This window comes from Chaetura pelagica, unplaced genomic scaffold (assembly GCF_000747805.2).
Source record: "Chaetura pelagica isolate M959 unplaced genomic scaffold, ChaPel_1.0 scaffold627, whole genome shotgun sequence".
Lineage (NCBI taxonomy): Eukaryota > Metazoa > Chordata > Aves > Apodiformes > Apodidae > Chaetura > Chaetura pelagica.
Window position 1 is genome coordinate 865,852 of NW_009953970.1, and position 22,671 is coordinate 888,522.

The window sequence follows — 22,671 nt, forward strand, 5'->3', positions numbered from 1 at the left end:
GCCTCTTTTGAGTCTGACATGCCAAACATCAGGACTCACACCAGGAAGTGTGCACATTGTGTACAGGCAAAAAACACATTCAGAGTAGAGTTCAGTCTATTGGGCGTGGGACTTAGGATCCTAACAGATCAAATGTACAAAAAGCACTAGAAATTTTCTGCATTCCAAGGTTCTTTCATGCAGACTCCTGGACCTGTGAGACTGTTACTTGTTTTTTTTACTATATATGCTATTACTTTATTTTCATGTACAGAGATATTTCCATTAGTAAAACATGAAAGAACTTCTAACTCACAAATATCCTACAGAAATCATTGTATTATATGTGATAGGTCTGTACCAGTGAAGTGAACCAATCCAGCTCCTCACTGTGTTCCCTGCAGTCCTGAACACTGAAACACTCTCCATTTGGAGGAGGAAGGAGGAAGGAAGGGAAAAAAAAAAAAAAAAAGAAAAGAAAAAGTAGTACATTTTTGTTCTTGAAAGTCTCCAGTGGACCTTATAAATTTGATTGTTCTTGGCATTTTTTATATTCCTAGCCGCTTGCACACCGCAGCAGCCACATGTTGTCAGTTAAAATCTAAATATCGGATAACTGCTAGCTAAGACTTTATTGTGTATCGTGCTTTTTTTAGGAATTAGTTTTGTAAAGTAGAAATGACACTAACTCTAAAAGCATGTTTAATAAAACCTCAACAATCTGTGTGCTGAGTTTGCACATATTATGTTCTCATAATCAAAAGAAAAATGTAGAATAAAAATAGTAGAGAACAGTGCCCATTTTTGGAGCCTTGAACAGCTGTAAGTGATTAGAGCTTCTTGTTTGGTTTTCTTTGATTTTTTGGTCTACATCTTGAAAGTTCTGTCAACTTCATTTTTGCTTATTTCACTTTGTTTGGATAGTTTTGCCTTACTGAGTTTCCTGTGATGCTTCTGGTTATAGGAAAAGTCTAGTCCAAATCACAGCACTTCAAAAATAATAATTTTTCAGTTCTTGGGTTTCCTCAACCCAACAGAGTACTTCTCTCTCTCCAGGTAATAATATACTCACAATTACTTACTGCCAAGTTCAGATATTCACCATGTGCAGTAGTGTGGGTCTAACATACACATTGCAGGGTGTTATTCCAGACTCCTGTGTAATATATTATGCAGGACCAAGTATGCCTTCTTATGATTGCCCTCCTTAAAAGGAAAACAAGCTACTTTTTTTCCTTACCTATCTGTGGGACAGTTCTTACATGCTGCGTCAAGCAATTAATTGATCTTTTATTCCTCCTGAAAAATCACTATCTAACAAGAATCTATTTGGCACATGGTCATATAAATATTGGTCTTTTATTTAACATGAAAGTGTGGGTGTTTAGTTATACTTGGATCTAATTATACTCATTTTCTTGTAACTCAACAGCTTTTCTTTTGCCTTTCTCTTTGCTGCTGTTGTCAGTTGTCTGCTTGCCTCTGCTAGTCCTGGCTCTGGCTGCATGGGGAAGAAAAAATTACACAGAGATATGAGGGGAAAAGTAAGTTCTTCCCCCTACATGTTTAAGGGAGAATAAAACCCAAAAACCTTCCAGAGAAAATAATGCTATTAAAAAAAGTAAAACTTGAGAAAGTGAAATGCTTTCCTGGCGTTTATTTGTAGTGCTAGATGGAATATATTTTACATTTTGAAACTAGCCATAGAGATGTATGCTTAAGTAATTTTTCCTTCCCTCCCAACATGTGAAGTTTGGTCCCTTAAACAAAATTATGATGGCTCAAGATATCTTAACTGTAAGTTTCTGTATTTTGCATCATTGCTTTTCCAAGTGGCCATGCCATTCAGAATGCCAAATGTTTGGGGAAGAATGATGTTGACAGGATGGCTTGGGCTTCCCTCCACATTTCAGACTCCGCAGGTTTGCTCTTCCCATTCATTTGATATCAGTCTGTCAGGACTACTTTGAACTCTGGTTTTCAGTTTGAGCATTTCTCTTGAGTAAGACCTGATGCAAATCAAGTAGGAAAAAAAATGCTTACATGGGGTAAGTGCTACTATAGAAGCTGCAGGTATCTGATGGAAACTATTTTATGGTTCATGGTAGATATTCCAGGAATGAGTGGTTCTGCTCTCTGGCAGACCTCTACACTGAATAGAATTTAAGAAGAGTTGCTTTTACCATAAGACTATACAGTCATTGCAACACGATTTTTTAAAGTGAGCTGCAAAACATTTACAGAGAAAATTATTGTACAGTAAAGGAAAGATTGCCTTGAGGTAGAAAGTCTGCAAGCTAAGCAAAGCAGATTGCTGGGCTGCTGCAATCTTCCTGTGTGATTTTTAATAAGCCTTGAAGTTATTCAGTACTTCTTATTCAGCGTTTCATAAATCGTGGGACTGAATTCATTCATACATGTAAACCAGCCTGACACTATTTCAGCAAAGCTGTGTTGTGTCACTTTGCCAAAGTGCAAAGTGTTATTACGTCCCAAATCATGAATAGGCTCTTTTTTTGTAGACAAAACAGTGTAGTAATATTCTCTCTTACATACTCAGGCCATGCTCTGCTTTAGGTGTCTGTGATTTTATAACACTTTCAGGATCTAGCCCACCCACAAATATTTTGAAATTTCATTTTATTTTAAAGGAAACATCTCTTTACCATTCAAGTTATATGCTGAAGTGTCATGGTAGCAATTAAATTATTGCCCCTTCTATTCAAGGATCTCTAAAGTTTATTAATAAACTAGGAATGTCTTTACAGTAGGTACTTCACATGATCGTAACTCCTGACAAATTTGCATTCGCAATGACCATGGTTAGTATATTTTGTGAAAATACACTTTGCATACATTCTGAACTCTCCATGAAATTCTGACATTACTGAAATCAGTGCGAGTGTTACTCACTGAGTCTAACATTCTACTCTTTCCAAGAAACTATATTGTATAATTCATAGCAAGAGAGAAGGCCCCTTTTGCAATGCTAAATGAGTTGACATTCTTCATCTTTTTGTTGCTGTTTTTGTTACTGCTTCTCTTTTTATTGTTACTGGCTTGTTAGACATTACGTTTCCTTTTGCCAGCTGGAAATTATGGACATACTACATATTCATTGTTCATTTTTGTCCTGCTGAGACTTTTTTTCTGGGAAAGTTTCCATGTTATATGTCTTGCAGCTATCTTTTTTGTTTCTTGTTCTTAAGTATTAAGAATTACCCAACTGGAGGTGAAAGCTGTTACTCTATATTTGTCATCTGATATCAGACTTTGGTGATATAAGAGGTCATCTATTGTATCTATTATTCTTGAAGCTAACAATTGTAGATCATTGTAATGGGCTTTTAAGTAGGAGGAGAAACCTAAAGTTTAGCAATTTGGGCATTTTAAGTAGGACATGGGGAAATACTTTTAAATTCTCAAGATTAAGAGCAACTGAAGCAACCAGAGTAAATAAACCTGTGAGCCTGCTTTTCTAATTATTTTTTACTCAAAAAAAAGAGGATAACCTTGGAAAATATTTGCTTTTCAAACTGGTAGTGAACTCCCTATGTTAACCATCTTAACAAAGGCCATTTCTTCTACTGCTATAACTATAAATTTCAAGAAAAAGACAGTTCTTCATCTTTGTAACATATATGTTTCTTAGACTACAATGTCAGTTTTACTGGGCTGCCTTGTCACTGAGTCTCAAATTCACCTTGAAAGATTGCCCCTAGGGATGCCAGCTGAACCTTTGACCCTTCTGTTCTGACTGTCACCAAGGTTAACACATCATTACAGCTTGTGATTTTTGGAATACCTGTTCATTTGCAGCCTTTATCAACCTACACTGTTTCATACAACATAAACAGAAGTCTCAGTCTCTCGCTGTTTTTTCATAGGGGTAAATTTTGATGATTTTTGAGAAGGAATTCTGTAGTTTTCCTAACTTTGTGTAAAATTAGATGAGAAATTAAAAAACTTAAACATGTATCTGTGTTTTTCCAAATTGTTAAAATAACAACTATATGGCTATAAGCAGAAATAAAAAGATGATGAAGCATTTTTTTTTGAAAATGGACAGATTCATACCTGAATTGTTGCTTACAGTACTACATAGCTACAGAGAGAGAAGTGTGGGGTGACAGAAAATAAGACATTGTTAAGTACTGGCTCTGTTGGATAAATTCTAGGTACTGACAGGTTAAGGACACTTTGTTTATTTTGAATTGTCTAACCAAAGTAACATGTTAGATAATTAGCTAATTAAAATGGGTTTTGGTTTGCTAATCCAGAACATTTTTTTTTGCAATTACTGTTCTTGTCTGTGGGACTGATATCTAGCCAAGGGAAATCTTTTATAAGAGAAGCTTGTTGACATGGATTTTCCAAATATTTGAATACACTGTGGCCTATAAGTGTGCTTTTAGCAGAGTTAATTTTTTTTTTCCAATATTGAAGTCTGGAATTTCACTAGACAGACTCTGTCCACTTTACATTCAGTTCAGAGAGCTGAGATACTAATGGAACAGTGTTGTAGCCTTTTCTGCCCTCTCCATGAAGCACTTTGAACGCAATCTTTTAGGTAACAAGTCTTAAATCACTTTCTCCTTTAATTTATATCATTTTCCTTCTCTTAGACTTGTCTGGAAACTTGTAAGAGCCAGTGTAGCTTTCCTAATTCCAGTTAGGTATGATCCAATGTATTTTTCCTTTGGAAGCATTTGAACAGAATTTGAAAATGCCACAGAAGACCTTTCTGAAAAGTATTGTTTATTTAACCACATCATCCTATGGAAAAAGTAACAACACTTCAATCCTCTCTAATATCTATGTGGCTACCTGACTAACTTAGCATGTAAAATATATTTCTGATGGAATCCTATGTGTATACCTTCTTCCAAATCCCCACGTAATGTGCTTCTGGTCTTCCACTCCTCAAGGAAGCATGCATCTCCTTCAATCCCTCTTCCTGATTTGGTATGCATTTTCTTATAAGTGTCAGGAACAGAGTTGCTGCTTTGGGCTACAAGTGTGTCAGGGTCAGCAGAGTCCCCGTCCCCCACTTCAAGATGAATTTCTCCTAAATGTTTGTTGAGAAGTTACTATTAGGATCATAAGCTCATACCTTTGTGGTATATTTACAGGCAAGCCTGCTATGAAATGAGCCTGTTATGTGAGCAGAATGAGTCTAGATGAAAATCTAACATGTTATTAAAGGCAACTCTAAATACAGCAAATATGATATTTTAATATTCTGTGTGTAAAATGGCCTGTGTATCAGATTGCTCTTTGCATGAATGTTTGAAAGTATCAGTGATAATGTCTACTGTACGGCATTTATGCTTTCGAATATTCATATGATATTCTACCAAACATTTCTTGCCAAACCACAGGTCTGGTGAAAACATGTAGCATTTCATTGCAGTCTACTGAAAGTGTACCTCCCCATGGGACAAAACTTTTTTATGATTTTGCAAATGTGTTGCATAGAACTATTTAAAAAGTGAAGAGAATCATCAGAACACTTTTTTTTTTTTTTTTCTTCCCCCGCTATATCAAACATTCTCTAAAGTTATTACTTTTGTGGTCACAACTTCAGTTTTCAGTAGAATCTGGCTTTCTTTTTTCCTTAAAAAAATCAGCAATATCCCTGTCTTAGAAAAAGTCCGTATGAAGTACATTAAATATAATGCCTAATAGAATAATACAAAGATGAGTGCATAGTTGATGAAATCTTAGTTCAACTCACTATTTTGTTTTTATGCTAATAATACTTGATGGGTTTTAGAACTTTCCACATTAATTTCCATATGTTTATTCAGAGTTTGAGAACCAACTTATTAGTCTTCCATTAAAAGTGAATTTGCGAGGATAGTAAGTATGTTTTCTTTACCTTTTCTAGACATAAATAAGTGAAACCACTGGATCCATATTGGAACGAACATGGTGGTGAACTTCACTGTTAATTTTCTGTAAGATTAAAATTTTGTGCAGGCATCAGAGTACTTAATTTTGTTTATGTATTGCAGTAGTAGTTGATCCTGTTACTGGTTGGTTGTGTTTGAAAACTAGGAAGAAGAATAAGGAAGCTTATTGATAAAGTCTTTTGTTTTCATAGATGCTATCAAGACAGTACTTTAAATACTATCTTCCATGCCTGTTCATGTATGTCAGCTTTCCCCAGTAATCTTTAGTGAGTATTTTTGCTTCATTTTCTTACCTTCCCTTGAGGTGCATCAGCATAAAAAGAAAACCAGCAAAGGAAACATTTGCAATATCAGGAATCACAAGGAGAAACACCAGTCATGAATATTTTTGCGAGAAATATTTTTATGTATTTGAGGTGCTGATGGGAATCATAGAATGTCTCAGGAGTTGTGAGTTCAGGCTCACAACTGTGGTGGGGCAACTCTTACTCATCCCATATATAAATGGTCCCTAATCAGTCAGGAGGGCACTTAGTGTACTGTATGCCATGAGCCACAGGCAGCACCTTTTGGTAATCTGCATTCAGGACCAGATTTTGAAAGTGGAATTGCGAACTCAACTACCTGGACATGTTGATATGTCCATCTGATAGTCAGATGTGTTGTCTACCCCTTACCTTACCCAGCAGCCAAGAACTCCTAACTTTTGCCAACTGCTTTTAAAAAATTTGGCCAGAATGTTAGTCAGATGAGTCTTGTAAATGCAAAAAGGTATCTTCTTTTCTGTTAGTCATGCTGAGTAGCTGGCAAAGAAACAGTACCGTCTTTAAAAGTAAAGTGTTTCCTTCAGACTGAACAATTGAGTTTATTTCTGTTTTGGAAGCATAGTGTGGATGCTTCAGTGGTTTTAGGGAGGAATATTTACTATGGGAATGCAATTGCAGTTTATAACTTCCTGTTGTTGTCATTAAAAAGTTAATTCATACCAAAGAAACAGAAATCTGATCATGTAACTCTTTCAGTTATCTGTAAGTATCACTTCCTATTTTATGGGTTTTTGAACTGCTTACATAGAAGGTGTCAAAGCTTATTTTTCATATTGTGAGAGTACTAATTTTTAAAAAATGCATGCACACAGCCACAAGAAAAACTGGGAAAATGATAGTGCTGAGTTAATTCCAATTCCTCTGCCTTTGATGCAGTCTCATTTCACCAACAGCAAACTGCTACAAACAGTAGACACTGATTTCCGTACAGAACTTGGTCGGCTAGATTGTCCTTTACTTTGTTTTGTAAATAAAAATGGAAAAAGTCAAGCAGCTAATACTTCCAGTGTCCAGAACAGTTTCTCCCCACTTCCAGCCACTGTTTTTTCTCTCCACCTTTTCCATTGGTGCAGATTATAGTATCCTTTTAACAGCAACAAAAATTGTGCCAGGAGTTTAAACCCACTCTGACATCTGAGAGGAACAGCAAGAAACTGCCGCAAAGGAAGCAATTATCCCAGCAGGGCTCCAAGAGCCCCCCTGAATAGCTCGGGCAGCCCCCAGCTGTGAGCCAAGGAGGCACAGGGAGAGGCACCGTTCTTCAGGCTTCACTCTCTTCATTCTCCTTGGCTATTCACACTGTAACCACTTCCATTTACACACTGAGCAATAAGCAGTTGGCTGCTCCAAAGGCAAGGCCTGAGTGGGAAGAGCAGAACTGGTAGGCAGCCTGTCCCTGCTGACACCAGAGCTGTATTTCTCAGCAGCGAGCCTGGCAGTAGCCCACAAACAACAACTCTCAGAGGGTATCATCGCTAGAGGATGGTGATGGGAAGTGTGTGAGCAATGATCTCAGTACGTAGCGTATGCTTTGTTCTACTTGGTTGCAACCTGTACTGCGTTCTTTTAACAGACACTCTGAGTAGCTCCTGGCTTCACTGTCCATTGCTAAAGATCAGCTTCTACTGTATAGTCTCCTGTGGCGGCAGAGGGCTGGACATTTGTGAGCAGACTACGATCTGCAGGTCACTCACTGGCTGTTGAGTCTGTCTGGACTATCTAAAGTTGAGCACAAAAATGAAAATAATGACACTAGGCTGCTGTGTGGGCTAGGGACATCGAGGGATTTGATCTTTACTACTCTCTGCTTACATTCTCTTCCTTATTCTTTGTAAGTTTAAATGTTAGCATCTTCCAAATAGGGACCTTATCTGTAGCTGTAATGTCTACCCCAGTGGCTTTTCAGTGTTTCTTCAATAAAAAATACAGTCATATTATTATTTGTTTGTGATTGCCTGTGACTTCAGGTTTTTATCTCAGTCCTGTAGCAAAAAGCTTGTAGGCAGACCACAAAAAATACAAAGAATTTGTGATTTATGATTTCCATGTGCTGCAGTTACAAGAGCTGCCAGTGATCACTGATGGAAGAGTGAAATGTGGCAGATTAATACATTACTTTTGTACTTAACTGTTCATGAAAAATGAACAATGTCATGTGTATGTTTCATTTTTTGACAGTTACACAAATAATGTGAAAGATTTAATGTTTTCACAACTTTGTATGTCCAGCATAGTCTTATTATAAATGTTGGAAGCTCTACTAAGCTTAGGCTCAGTCAGAGGTAAATGCAATAGAAACTTAATCTAGGTTTATATGGGGGTTTTTAAAGTGTGGTCTCATTTCCATGTGTTGTAATCTTTGTCAAAAGTCAGAGAATTGTTAGTGTTTTAGTTATGTTGGCAAACTTTTTATATTTTTTCAAGGCTATGTTTTGCAAAACACTTGTGTATTTGTAGTGTTTAGTTGGCAAAGACAACACTTACTCAGAAGTAACATTGATTGTGAAGTTCTGGAAGAAAATATTTTGAATGACAAGTCAATCTGCCTCAAAATTTAAAATCATTAAAATGCCAGTGTGGAAATGTATGAAGAATCCACTGCATTTTTGCCACGTGTGAGATTTTTTTTTTTTTTCCTAGTATGGTTGTCAGTTTGTATTCTATGCCATCAAGGGCTCAGGTTTACCTCCAGAGGAAGACAGAAATTCTTTTTTCCCTTGGGAAGCTGCTGAGCCAGCTTCCAGGGAGGAAAGCTTTCACAGGCAATCGAGTGCAGGAAGTGCAGTGGTCACAGGGAGAATCCAGGAGCCTGTAATTTACATCCCCTTCAGTGAGGAGGCAGCAGCAGACATCCAGTCTCCAAGGGGATGTGCCCTCTCCTTGGGGCAAGTGGGAGTCTGAGCCAAGTTTGCTGCATCTCAGAAGATCTCTGAATGACTGAAGCCGAAGTTGAAAATAATCAGGGGGGGAGCTGTTGGTGTTAAGTATGTAGGATTAATGGGAGGAGTTGATGACTCCAGGGCATTTTAGCTGGTTTTGTTTTTTTTTTTTTTTTCCTAGTATGGTTGTCAGTTTGTATTCTATGCCATCAAGGGCTCAGGTTTACCTCCAGAGGAAGACAGAAATTCTTTTTTCCCTTGGGAAGCTGCTGAGCCAGCTTCCAGGGAGGAAAGCTTTCACAGGCAATCGAGTGCAGGAAGTGCAGTGGTCACAGGGAGAATCCAGGAGCCTGTAATTTACATCCCCTTCAGTGAGGAGGCAGCAGCAGACATCCAGTCTCCAAGGGGATGTGCCCTCTCCTTGGGGCAAGTGGGAGTCTGAGCCAAGTTTGCTGCATCTCAGAAGATCTCTGAATGACTGAAGCCGAAGTTGAAAATAATCACCCACTGTACAGACCCATGCCAAGAGATTTTATTTTTAATAATTCCTTTTTATTTCTGTTCTCTCTTCTCAGAGTGTGATGGTTTTGTTGTGGTTTCACAATTGGACTTTAAGTTTAGAAGAACCTTTATTGTTCACATTAAAGGTCTTTCCAGTTCTTGTCGGAGCTCAACGTAGAAATATGAGCATCTACGTCAAAGCTCTTGGTAACTTCAATCTTGTTAGTTCCCTTTAGAAGACCCTATATCAGGGCCTTGAAGAACCCCACATTTTGACACAACAGCAGTGAGAGATCTACACTCTGAGAAATATCTTTAATCAGATTACAAGTCTTAGTGAAGTTGTATCTACCTGTCCTTCTGAGCTTCGAAGCTGAAAGTTAGGACTCTGCTGTCAGATACTCATGGTCTGCACAGCTTCTCTTTCCTTAGGGAAAACAGGAGATTTCCTATTGATGACATACATGCCATGATACTGAGTTCTCTTAAATCCATGTCATTGTCCTGTCAACATTAACTCCAGGCTTAGAAAAGTAAGACAACATTGGTCAATACCTACAATAACAGTTAGGAGCTGAAATCCTCTTGAAATCATCAGCAGAGTCCATACGCTTCTGAAATGTCATGGTGATGGCATTCCTTCCCCTACATTCCCCCTGGTGCTGTCTGCAGGGTTTAGGCATACACTGCAGCAGTGGGCAGTCACTGCAGAATCTGGTCTGGTTGTGTAAGTGGGCTCTGCTGGTCCCTGGAGGGCCAGGCTAAAACTGCTCTTGTCTTCATTTTTGGTGGCTTTTCACCACAGCCCCTCAGAGTGGCTTTTTGCATCTGTCTTTTGCAGTGAGAAACAGGCTGGTAAATTCTTCTGCATATTTGGGCTATGCTGTTTCTTTGATGGTTACCAGGTAGGATGATTGTTTTGTGTTTTACAATTTGTGGTTTGTTAGGATTATTTTTCCCTACTACGTCTGTGATACTTTAGGTAACATAATTAAAAACTGAGAGATTTTTTTTTGTGACAAATTAACCCCAGCTGGTCTGGGAATTTATCCATGGAGGTGTGTAAGTAACACAGTGATGATGATATTTGAAAGAAAATTCCTGTGTAACAGATACTTCAAATCATCTGACTTGCTTAAGGGGAGAAAAATGAAGACATACCAGACACTGAGTTCAGTTGAAGTTCACTTTTATTTCTGAGTTCAGTCACTGATTGCAGTGAAAGGTATATATGCACCAATGCATCCAGGGGAGACTCATTAATTAGGTTAAATTTACAGTTTTACAAAAATATTGTAGTTGTCAGTACATACATGTTGTTCCCATGTAGGACTTAGTTGGGCAGAAAGGTTGCTTTGTTCCATGTATTTTTTATTGACCATACATTGCTCTTATGTGTTGCCTATTAGTTAAGTTTTTTGTACTCAGTAAATAGCATTGTGAGAAGCAAATTTTTTTCAGATTTGGTAGAACAGGTTTAAGGCCATGTAGGTAATTGTCACATGCTTTTGTTGTAGAAAGATTTTAATCTTGGTTTGTAATAAGAAAGGGAAGTATTGCATAGTATTTTTTTATTATTATTTTTATTTTTTTTTACTGTAGCTCTGAAAATGTTTCAGGAAAGTATTTTACTGGTTCAAACATTTTCATATAAACATAGCTATCTGTCTGGAATTTAATTCTGATAAATATGGGCCAATACAGCCTATTTTGAATTAAGTCTTTGTGATTAACAGCCAAATGTTTGTACAAAGTAAGTTGGAGATTGTTACAGTTTTAAACTTCTGAAAATTGTATCTGCTGAGGTTTCTTTTCTGAAGTTGATTTATGACAATCTGCGCATATCTTGGCTTTTTCCACAATCTTGTTAGCTGGATAAAGTATCAAACACTTACAGTAATTCTAGTATTTGGTGTCATGTGATAATGGCAAGTGCTGAATAACGCTCAGCTCCCTGTGAAGTCACCATACAATTCAGGACACAGATAATCCATAAGCCTCTGTAGATACCCATCTTCTTGTAGATACAGCCATTAATAAATGAGGCCATAAAAGAGGGGAAGGCAGTCTCCCGAGCAAACTTGAATCTGATTCTGACTCTGATGTATCCTGGCCAGATTGGCAGGGGTGCCGGAAGCAGCAGCTTGAATCTACTGTCATTTTATCTATCTTGAATGCTTTTTTGTTTTAAGTTAAGCTATCTTCCTATGTATTTTGTACTATCCTATATAGAGTCTATCTTCAGGTCTGTTGTCATTACAAGACTGTTTTATCGATCTGTATAGTAGGGGGCAAAAACTGATTTGCACATGACAGATTTACAGCACAGGAAGACCACTTGAAAGTATGTTTTAAACTTGTTTCAAATAGAATTTTTTTGTGTGTTTGATCTGGAGGAGTCAGTACATTCCCTCATGGGGTCCCAGGGAATGAAACCAAAAATGGGACAGACTCCTCTGTCTGAACTTGGAAGTTGGATAAGAACAAACTTGAATCATTGTTGAAGACCTATTCCAAACACATTTAGTTCTGTTGTCTGATATATAAGCATGCTGTAATATATAAGGAAGAATATATGGGATTCACAAGGCTTGGAACAAGGTACACATTTTGAAATAAAATAGGTATTCATTCATATTTGATTAAAACCACAAAGTTGTCTGCTATTGCTGATATTCCATGTCTTACAGTCTCTGCTGCAATGATAAGTCACGATATGGATATACTGATCTGTTTTGGGATGCTAGGCCACATGGACGGAAATTAGCAATCTCTGTGTTCCCAAACTAAGAATAAAAGCTCTGTTTTATTTTTATCTACAATTGGTGACAGTATTAATCACAATTGTCTGTACTCACCTTGTTCTTTAAGTGTTTTATTCTCATTTATAATTAGATGGTACGCTTCTAAAGCAAAGACTGTGTCTCACAGGTTAATACCACCTGTCTGACATATTTAATTTAAATAAAATGTGATATTATGTAAGCTGCATTCTAGAAAAGTGAAAGATATTAATTTTTTTATTATGTACAGAAACGCTGGCTAAACGAACAGAAGTCAGTCTTTCATTCTGCACTAAATTTAATTTTCTTAAGGATTTAAGTTTGCTTTAGAATTATTTTACAACATTGCAAATTTAATTTATTAAATAGAAAGAAACTAGGAGCTAAAAGAAAGTTTAAAAAAAGCCAGTCACCTTTATATTTTGAGTTCCCAAGAATTCATCTCATGGCTTCATTCTTCCTCATATTTCATTGCACATTTCTGTGAAAAGTAAATGAATCACCCACATATATTAAAATGTTTCTTAAAACAGATAGATGAGTATGGATTTTTACATACAAAAAATTTACACCTGCACACGCAACATGCATAGGTACATAAAGTACGATCTTAGGATAAGTGTATGTATGTGTACAGCTCTACTGAATACTTAGTGGTATGTTGTAGAACCCCTGGGTAAGTCTTTATGGATTTGATTTATTGGCTGACTGAGTTGATTCATTATTTGTATATGATTTTTTGCTGCTGGGTGGCCACAATTTACAAATCTGGACCTAGTTAACTCTATGGGTGCCTACAGTTTTCTGTATGAACATCCAGCTTTTTAAAGAAATAAGTTAAGTGGACTTGCTTGAATGAACAATTTACTCATGAAGAGCAAAATATGGGCAGGCAGGCAGGTCCTAGAAAATAGCTTTCAGTAAGTCTTTTTAAGCCACTGTGCTATTATATATTCTCTTAACATACATACAGCAATTCATACATGTTACAGGCAACTGAGGATCATCTGTGAACTGCTGATCACAACCTTTTTCTCTCATGGGTATTCAGTGCTATTCTTATATTTTCTCCTTGCACAGCCCTGATAAATTTGGTGGTAGACGCAGAACAGAGCAAAATTCTGAAGACGCGTGAAAAGTCAAAAAGTGCCTTGGCATAATTTCTGTATAAATTTCCATCTTTTCAGAATTTGACTTAAGGCTTTGACAGTCAGCAAAGCAATTCCTCTCCCATTATATGCGCTATCTACCAGAGCAGTGGAAGAGAACTGTTTGTTGTATCTTGTTCACTAGGAAGAAAGGACTTCTCTTTGTGTTCAGTGTGGTAACAGCTCTTCTGGAGGTTTAGATGAAATGTTACACCGCCTGTTGTTTTTTCAAACCATTGTATCATTTGCTACTATAAAGTCCAACTGGTGTATTCTGGGGTAGGGGCACAAATATTAGAAGAGTCAAAGCACTCAAAATGCCTTGATTAACTGTTAACTATCCACAAACTATGACTAGTTTAATTTGAATTATTTTAGATACTATCCCCCAAAGGTGATTTGGCTCTTTACTGCTTTAAATACCAGATACGAACTTAGAGTGCTGGGCTTACTGGATGTAAACTTACCCAGACAAAGAAATGTAGCAGTGCTTCTTTATGTGTTCCTACAAAAATTCACATGCATGTATCTCATGTGCTTTGTTAGTTAAAGCCACTGGTCTACAACCCATAGGTATGTCTAGGATATCCTGTTGAGGGAAAAACTGGCAAACATTGGACATAGATAGTGTAAATTTGTCATAGTTACATATTTGATTTTAAATGTCTTGTTAAAAGAAGGGCTTGATCCATCTTACTGAGATCATGGGTACCTCGTTGTTAAAATTTAATTAAAAACTCGGGTAGTGACCCAAGAGAGGAAATGTGCTTTCTTCCAGCCATCTGCAAAGGCTCTAGTTACAGACATATGTGATTCCATACACACTTGTGGTATATTTTATTGTAACTGTCTAATTCATCACAATTTAATGTGGAATAGCCATCATTGTAGCTAAAGTTCTATACCCTTCTTCTGTTTTAAGAAAAACAAACAAACAAGATCAACAAAGGAAAACCCTTGGGAAAAATAAACTAAATGCATTCAGAATTCCATCTTGGAAGAGCAGCTTCCTTCAATAGGCGTGTCATATCTTTGAAAGTCTGCCTTAACATCCATTAGGGAATGTTTCCTCTGCCTCTTCTTCCTTATGTAAATCTCAAATAACTTGGATGAAAGGCAGCTATATGTGATATATTTAGTTGTTCAAATATTTCTGCTTCAATGCTTCTCTCCATCAATGCCTTGAAGAGAGTCTTGTGGTGATTCCTAGAAGAAATTCCTAGGATAGTTGTTGCTGAAGGTTACAATTTGTGCAAAATACACAATTGTGTCACATTGTAGTGGGTTTGAATGGGATTTTCTGAAACAGACAAAGTAACAGAGGAGCACAAGTGCTACAGAACACCAGTGGGACTTAAGCTCTTAAGATGTGTGAAAATCACTGTTTTCCGTTTACATGGGTTTGAAATCAGCAGCTGAGTTGGTGAATTCTCATGATACAGAAATAAATTTTTTTTTGTTAAATCCAGTGCATTCAATATTAATATACATTAACAGTATACATTTCTGCATATATATCTGCATATACAAATATCCAAAAATGCATGTGGATTTTTTTTCTATTAAATTATATGCTACATTCTCTTCTCATGCTTACCATTTCAGGCAGTCGGCAATCAGATTTTTGAAAAATGTGTATTTGCAAGTCACCTTTATTTTTTTTATTCTTTGTACCTTAAATCCCCCTTGAAATTTCATCGTTACTATGTTTGTGGATGATAAAGGACGTATCTTTTCTGTTCTCAAAAAAGGAGTGCCAAAGGCAACAGAATGAAATTTGTATGCAATGCTGTATGTGTTACACATGCATGTTCATTTATCTCAATAACTGACTGTCATCTTTTTGTGCATACATCTTACAATGATAATAAGAGCCCAACGCTGCTCAAGATGTCAAGTTTTCAGGGATAGATTTCTAGCTGCAGGCAACTTGAGCAAAATGCCTCATATTGAGAACACTTTTGTGCTTGTCACTGACCACATTAGACCCTTTCATGTAGCTACATATGTGGCTTTTATTTATTGTTTACTTCCACCCATGCCTTGAACTGCTGTGGTTTTCATATGTGATTGGACTCATAAGCGGTTGTAATTAATGTCATTAAGTGACATTTTTGTATAGTAACATAAACATGGTACGTATTCAGTTGCTTACACAAATTTTGCTGCATTTTGGTAAACTCTGAAACTTGTTCAGCTATTTTGTTAATCAAATGGGAGAATAAATACTTTTAAAGGGAGATCAGGTATTTTCATATGCATTTAGCATGTATTTTTTAACAAAATAATAAGATTAGAAATCACAAAGGGAAAGTATGTTTTCGAATTTTGAGGTTATAGGAATGCCATTAGCTTCCAAAAACTGAATTCAGAATTAAGAGCAGAATGTTATTTATTTCCCAATAAGGATTTAATTGCTTCTTGCCAGCTGCTTATCAGCCTTTAAAATTACTTATTTAAAGGAGAAGAACAGAAGAATTAAAATTTTCCTTCACTTCTTTTAGAAATGAAAACCAAAACAAGCACAAAATTCATGAATAATAATAAGCATGACCATCGGTAGTAAAACATACAAATATTTCTTGTCAAGAAAAAGTAATTGCAGCACTTGATGGAAAAATGAGATTTATGTCTAGTGCTAATTTTTACTCTCCACCTGATTATATCAGACTGAAGTAGCATGTAGGAAGGAATTGTAGTCCTTCTGGCCAGCGAGCATTAAATAGACTGTTGAACAGTCAGTGCCACATTATGTATAATGAAGACAAGAGTAATAGGGGTCCAGATTTGAGAAATGTTAGAAAACTGAGAGGCAAGATTTTTTTCATAAGAGAGGGAAACTAGGTTAATTGTAATTTTTTTTTTTTTTTCACATTTCTGTATGATTTGGGAAATATCTGATAGCTTGGTTTATTTTCAGTATCTGTAAAAAAGCCTTTTTCAAGTTAAAAAATGCTATTAAATTGTTAGTTCACATTAAAGTGGTCTTTATTATCCTTGATTTGTCCTAGATCAGAGGAGGAAAGCTTATGATCACATACACAAGAAAGAATGATGCTGGCAAATATGTTTGTGTTGGAACAAATATGGTTGGAGAACGTGAAAGTGAAGTTGCAGAGCTCACTGTTTTAGGTAAGAACTCCTTTAAGAATATGTTAATGAAATGTCCAACTTTTGTTTTTTCCTAGTAAGCCTTTTATTAAGGATCATTCTCATCTATTTCCTTTTCAGTGTTTATGTTGACATTTTTTTATGTTCTAGCAAAGGGTTTGCAGTTAATGGCTTTATAACTACCCTCGGACTGTTTTTGCTATCAGAAGGTGTTTCTTACTTAGCTGTCAAACTGAAAATAATTCCAGTGTCCACTGAATGAGTATTGTAAAATAACACAAAAATTAACATCGCTGAGAAGCAGAAGCTTATTTTTTCACTCTTGTTGAAGAAAATCAGAATTGTTCTAAATTTCTATTTTAAATAATTATCCTGTCACTTCTAGTTGTGTGTACTGAGTGTTGTAAAGATACAATAGGTCTACTTATTGAAGTGATCCTTTAAGCATTTTCATTTAAGATTTCTGATCTTAGCTAAAAGTTGCTAAAGTTGTTTTTTGATGCTATTGCAGAAGAGAATTTGTAACTTCAAGTGTAATCTCAGAAGACCTTCAGCATATCAAGACATGGGGGTCATCAGGAGCAGTCAGCATGGTTTTATCAAGGGTAAATCATGCTTGACTAACCTCATAGCCTTCTATGAGGAAATTACTAGGTGGATAGATGATGATAGAGTGGTAGATGTGGTTTATGTTGATTTCAGTAAAGCATTTGACACCATCTCCCACAGCATCCTTGTAGATAAGTTGATCAAGGATGGGTTTGGTGATCAGGTAGTGAGGTGGATCAAGAACTGGTTGAAAGGAAGGAGTCAGAGAGTTGTAGTCAATGGGGCAGAATCTGGTTGGAGGTGTGTGACTAGTGGAGTCCTTCAGGGGTCAGTACTGGGACCGGTGTTGTTCAACATCTTCATCAACGACCTGGATGAGGGTATAGAATGTACCCTCAGCAAGTTTGCTGATGACACTAAGCTGGGAGGAGTGGCTGACACACCAGAAGGCTGTGCTGCCATTCAGAGAGACTTAGACAGGCTGGAGAGTTGGGCGGGGAGAAACCTGATGAAGTTCAGCAAGGGGAAGTGTAGAGTTTTGCATTTGGGGAAGAGAAACACCATGTACCAGTATAGGCTGGGGACTGACCTGCTGGAGAGCAGTGTAGGTGAAAGAGACCTAGGGGTCCTGGTAGACAGGAGGATGACCATGAGCCAGCAATGTGCCCTTGTAGCCAAGAAGGCCAATGGCATCCTGGGGTGCATTAGAAAGGGTGTGGTTAGTAGGTCAAGAGAGGTTCTCCTCCCCCTCTATTCTGCATTGGTGAGGCCACATCTGGAGTATTGTGTCCAGTTCTGGGCCCCTCAGTTCAAAAAGGACAGGGAACTGCTCGAAAGAGTCCAGCGCAGAGCTACGAAGATGATTAGGGGAGTGGAACATCTCCCTTATGAGGAAAGGCTGAGGGAGCTGGGTCTCTTTAGCTTGGAGAAAAGGAGACTGAGGGGTGACGTCATCAATGTTTACAAATAAGTAAGGGGTGAGTGTCAGGGAGATGGAGTTAGGCTTTTCTCAGTGATGACCAGTGACAGGACAAGAGGTAATGGGTGCAAATTGGAGCATAGGAGGTTCCATGTGAATATCTGAAAAAACTTCTTTACTGTGAGAGTGACAGAGCACTGGAACAGGCTGCCCAGAGAGGTTGTGGAGTCTCCTTCACTGAAGACATTCAAAACCCACCTGGATGAGTTCCTGTGTGATGTACTCTAGGTGACCCTGCTCTGGCAGGGGGGTTGGACTAGATGATCTTTCGAGGTCCCTTCCAGCCCCTACGATTCTATGATTCATGGGAGAATTGTGTAGGTGCAGCTTTAGTAGTTTTCAGAGTATCCAATTCATCATTTGAAACACACTGGTGTCCATCACAGTACTGCTGCAGTAGTCCTGACTTGCATTTTTTAATTTTTAATTTTTATTTTTTTAAAATTCAGATTTGAGATCTGTTGCAACAGTCTCTGGCATGTTTATCTGTATTCACTGATTTTTAGAGTTAGGTCACAGGCAACTTGAAGTCCTTTCCAGAGTTGCAATTAAAGTAGGTTTTTTTGTGATAAAATGAGATTGTATGCCATCTTAAAAACTGTTGAAACAGAATACCCAGCAAGATAGTCTCTAACTTTTTAGAAGCTTGGGAAGACTTCCAGTGATCCACTATACTGTGGGGTTTGTGTTTGTTTTTTTTTAATTTATGGTCACCTTTGAAGCACTTTGAGAGCATGTAATTGCTCATCACTAGTCTACTACTAACCAGGGAATCATAGTAAGAACTGTCAGGTAATCCAGGCTGGAATATATTATTCTTGCTGAACACCTGTAAAAGGGACAGACAGCAGACAGAGGTCTGTCTTTGCCTTTTCATTTCTCCTTTAGACACACTGCTGATTTTCCACCTGGGAAAACTAGTGAGGTTTTTTCTTTTCAAACACGACAATAAAGCTTTGGATGTCTGTGTCTAGAATCTTTAATACACCTTATTCTTTCAACTCAGGCCTTAGATATGCATGAGATAGTATGAGAAACATACTGACTTCCTATTGAAAAATCTTTAAACAAATATCTTCTGTTTATGGGCTTTTGTTGTTTAGAAGTTTTGCTTTTAGGTCTCTGCTTTAGATCAGAGGGAGTATTGTTTGCCACAAAGTGTAATACTAGAAAATTTCAAAGTGTTCCTTGCTACGTTTTCCTTGTGTTTAACAAATAATCATGTGACAAAGATAGATACTTACATCAGTGCTGATTCCCCTTATCAGTTCATGCATTTGAATAAGTGTGTTATGAATGGGCAGACAAAAGCCCTTGGAATATTACTCTTCCTTTAGGAAACTGATCTAGAGAACAGTGTGCTTCTTGTGGGTTTTGCTGTTGTGCAGCAGTCCTGGCTTTACCAGATCATTCATTTTTCTATTACATAGTTGAGTTGAACGTTCTTCCTGATACTATTCTTACTCAGTTTAGCCTGGAATGTTCTTTACTTGCATTCTACTGTGTTTCTACTGCACTTACAAAAAACGAGCCAGGGCGGGGAAGAATGTCTATGTTTGTATTTTTTTTACTTCACAGCTAGATTAATTTTTGTATGTCTCTGGCTTAATTCTCACTTCTTTTATATGAACCCAAGTTAGAACTGACAGCTAAAAGATCACCTTGGTATTTCACCTAGCATCCTTTGCCTAGCGTTGCAAGCAAAGGTAAGTTTTCAGCAACACAAATGTCCAGTTGGTCTGGGAATCCTTGAGAGTAAAAGAGCTATAGCATTTTCTTCACATTTCCACTTCAGTCCTTTTTTGAACCATTCACTAAGGTTTTGTAATATTGCCTCTCTGTATCTTTATCTGCAAAATAAAGTAATATTCAGAATCGGCCTTGTCAGACATAAATATGAGACACTAAGAATATGGGGTTGTCTCTCTATCCCGCTGTCTGGTGCTTTTGTACTCCTGTGAGAAACTTGTGACATATTTTTGGGTATTCTCACTTCCTGATTCTGCCAATGACATCAGACTCTTCCAGTTCCAGGGAGGTGATATTTATATCTTTAATACAGATAAGTCAAAACATGCAACTGTCTTCTCAACTCCCTCAGAACTTTTGCAGGTTTATAGGCAAAAATGTCATCTTCCTTAGGCAAAAGGAACCTGCCAAGCACTCTCCTGTTAAACCTTCCCTGTAGTTTTAAGAATATCCTGTTGTCATGTGGTGCTGCCTTTCTAGATGGGTTATCCTTCATGGATAATCCAATAAATTGTTAAAAACACTTTCTTCTTAATACATGTGCAGACCTCACTACACTCCAGCCTGGCATGGAACTGAGTAGCCCAGCACCATAAAGCTTTGCATCCTGTTGCAGGTAGAAATGTGTGTCAGTCCCTTTCCTGAAATTTCCAGCTAATAGCAGGCTTGCCAGAATAGCACAGCCTGTACTGAGATCCCCTTTTGTTTCAGAAAACCTGAGAAAAAGTGTGTAACAGTTAATCTGGTGAGCCAGAATTTGGGTCATCCATGTCCTACAGTGTAAGTCAGGGATAACAGCAATTTTTGTGAACAAAAATTACAGAGAATATGATGAGTTTTGTTCACTGGTTTTGTTTTATGTGGACTAGTGAAAGAAAATGTTGTCTTTCAAATATAGTTTTGGAAATGACTGCATCAATGACTGACTGCTGCTGACACCTGCAAGCAACTTCATGCAGATTCTGTTTTGGACCTTAGTTAGCCTTGGAATTTAGAGGCACCATTGTGTCCTAACCTCCAGTGAGATCCTGTTTGGTTTGTGCCTTCTGTCTTTTTGAAGCAATGCAGCAGATACATGGTCATTTGTCTGAGTCCTTGCAGCAGCCCCCAAGGATCGATGTGCATTTAGATTTTCTGTATAGGCTGTGTTTTTATTTAGCTATATAAGCTGTGACAGTGATACATAAGAAGAAAGTCAGTGCTTGGATCCAGATTCACTGTTGAGAATGTCTGCCCCCTGTGCTGAGGTTCACAGTGCTGCCCATCTGCAGGGCTATGGATCTTCTGCCTGGGGCTGAGAGCGAGAGGAGCAACGGCAGAGGCATCTCCATAAGATTAATCATCCAGCTCTCCTTGGCCTGACAGCCACAGTTCAAGGAAAATTGCAGTTTGGGCACAGAATGGCTGGATTAACCCATTTTTACCTTTCCATTCCTTTTAGAGAGACCATCTTTTGTGAAGAGACCAAGTAATTTGGCTGTGACTGTGGATGATAGTGCAGAGTTTAAGTGTGAGGCAAGAGGTGACCCGGTCCCTACAGTAAGATGGAGGAAAGATGATGGGGAATTACCAAAAGCAAGGTGTGGTACTTGGAGTTACGTTTTTATTGGTGTATGATGTAGTCATTCAGCATTTGACAGCTAGCATTTCATTTTCTTAAACGGAAAAGGCCTGACTGATCTAATAAGACATTTATAAATACAGCTGAGCGGTAGATGAAGTTAAATTTTTTATTGAAACTTAATAATGGCTTGTTCTTAAGCTTTTGTTGTGAAAACACATGATAAATAGAATTAGAAATAACAAATTTCAGTTGGTAATATCTATTACAGATTAATTTTTCACGGAGAATATATAACTAATAGTTTATTAGATGACAACATCAAAAGTATATATTGGGAATTACAATTGGTATGAAATGTAGTCTGGTAATGTAGAAAGCTGCCTTGGTTATCAGGACAGCTGTCTGCTGCCAGCTCTCCATCAGAACACCTGCACCGGGACAGCCCCACATCATCTGCTGATCTGTGGGGAGGTGGTGGCAGAAAGCTGTCCTAGACCCTTGATAATACATGGTTTTGTTGCTTAGTTTCCACTAAACTTTTTCTCCTTGTCATTGCTGTAATTCAGTCCAAAAGACTTTATTAAATAGAGACACATTTTGTGATCGATTATTTATTTATTTATTTAGAATTTCCAATCATCTGTTAAAAACCTATTAAGTGAGGAGATTGAAAGAAGAAACCCTGTAAGAGTTCGCTCCAGTCATATCTGGGATGATTGGGGGTTGGACTAGATGATCTTTTGAGGTCCCTTCCAACCCCTAAGATTCTATGATTCTATTCTATATTCCTGATCTACTTCTTATAAACTGACCACATTAGGCAAAGAAAAGAAAAAAGGGGATGAAAGGAGAGGTTAAAGGCTACATTTACTTGTTTTTAAATTATTGAATGAATTGTGATTTATCTTGACTTTCAAGCAATTCTCATCTTCTTGATAACAATATTTTCAACCATATACAAATATTCTTTCATTCAGGTGGGAACATTGTAGGAATAACAACTATTATTACATTTACTTGTTGAAAGAGTTCTAACAATTAAAATATTCTGCATTAGAGCTTTCCAGTTGTGTTACAGCAGTTAAATTCTACTGATATCAGTAAAACTGACTTACATTGCATATGTAATCAATGTTTTCAAATATTTAGATGTATTTTGCTTCTAAAACTTTATTTTTAAATTATCAA

General features: G+C 37.3%; 1 protein-coding gene across 1 annotated transcript in view; it reads left to right on the plus strand.

The window, feature by feature from the left end:
* ROBO1 (roundabout, axon guidance receptor, homolog 1 (Drosophila)) overlaps positions 1-22,671 on the plus strand; it is a 627,322-nt gene that overhangs the window by 521,560 nt on the left and 83,091 nt on the right. The window contains exons 5-6 of the mRNA XM_010002162.1: positions 16,543-16,663; positions 21,361-21,499. Of these exons, the coding sequence (XP_010000464.1) occupies positions 16,543-16,663; positions 21,361-21,499 (260 nt within the window). The remainder of the gene's footprint in view (positions 1-16,542; positions 16,664-21,360; positions 21,500-22,671) is intronic.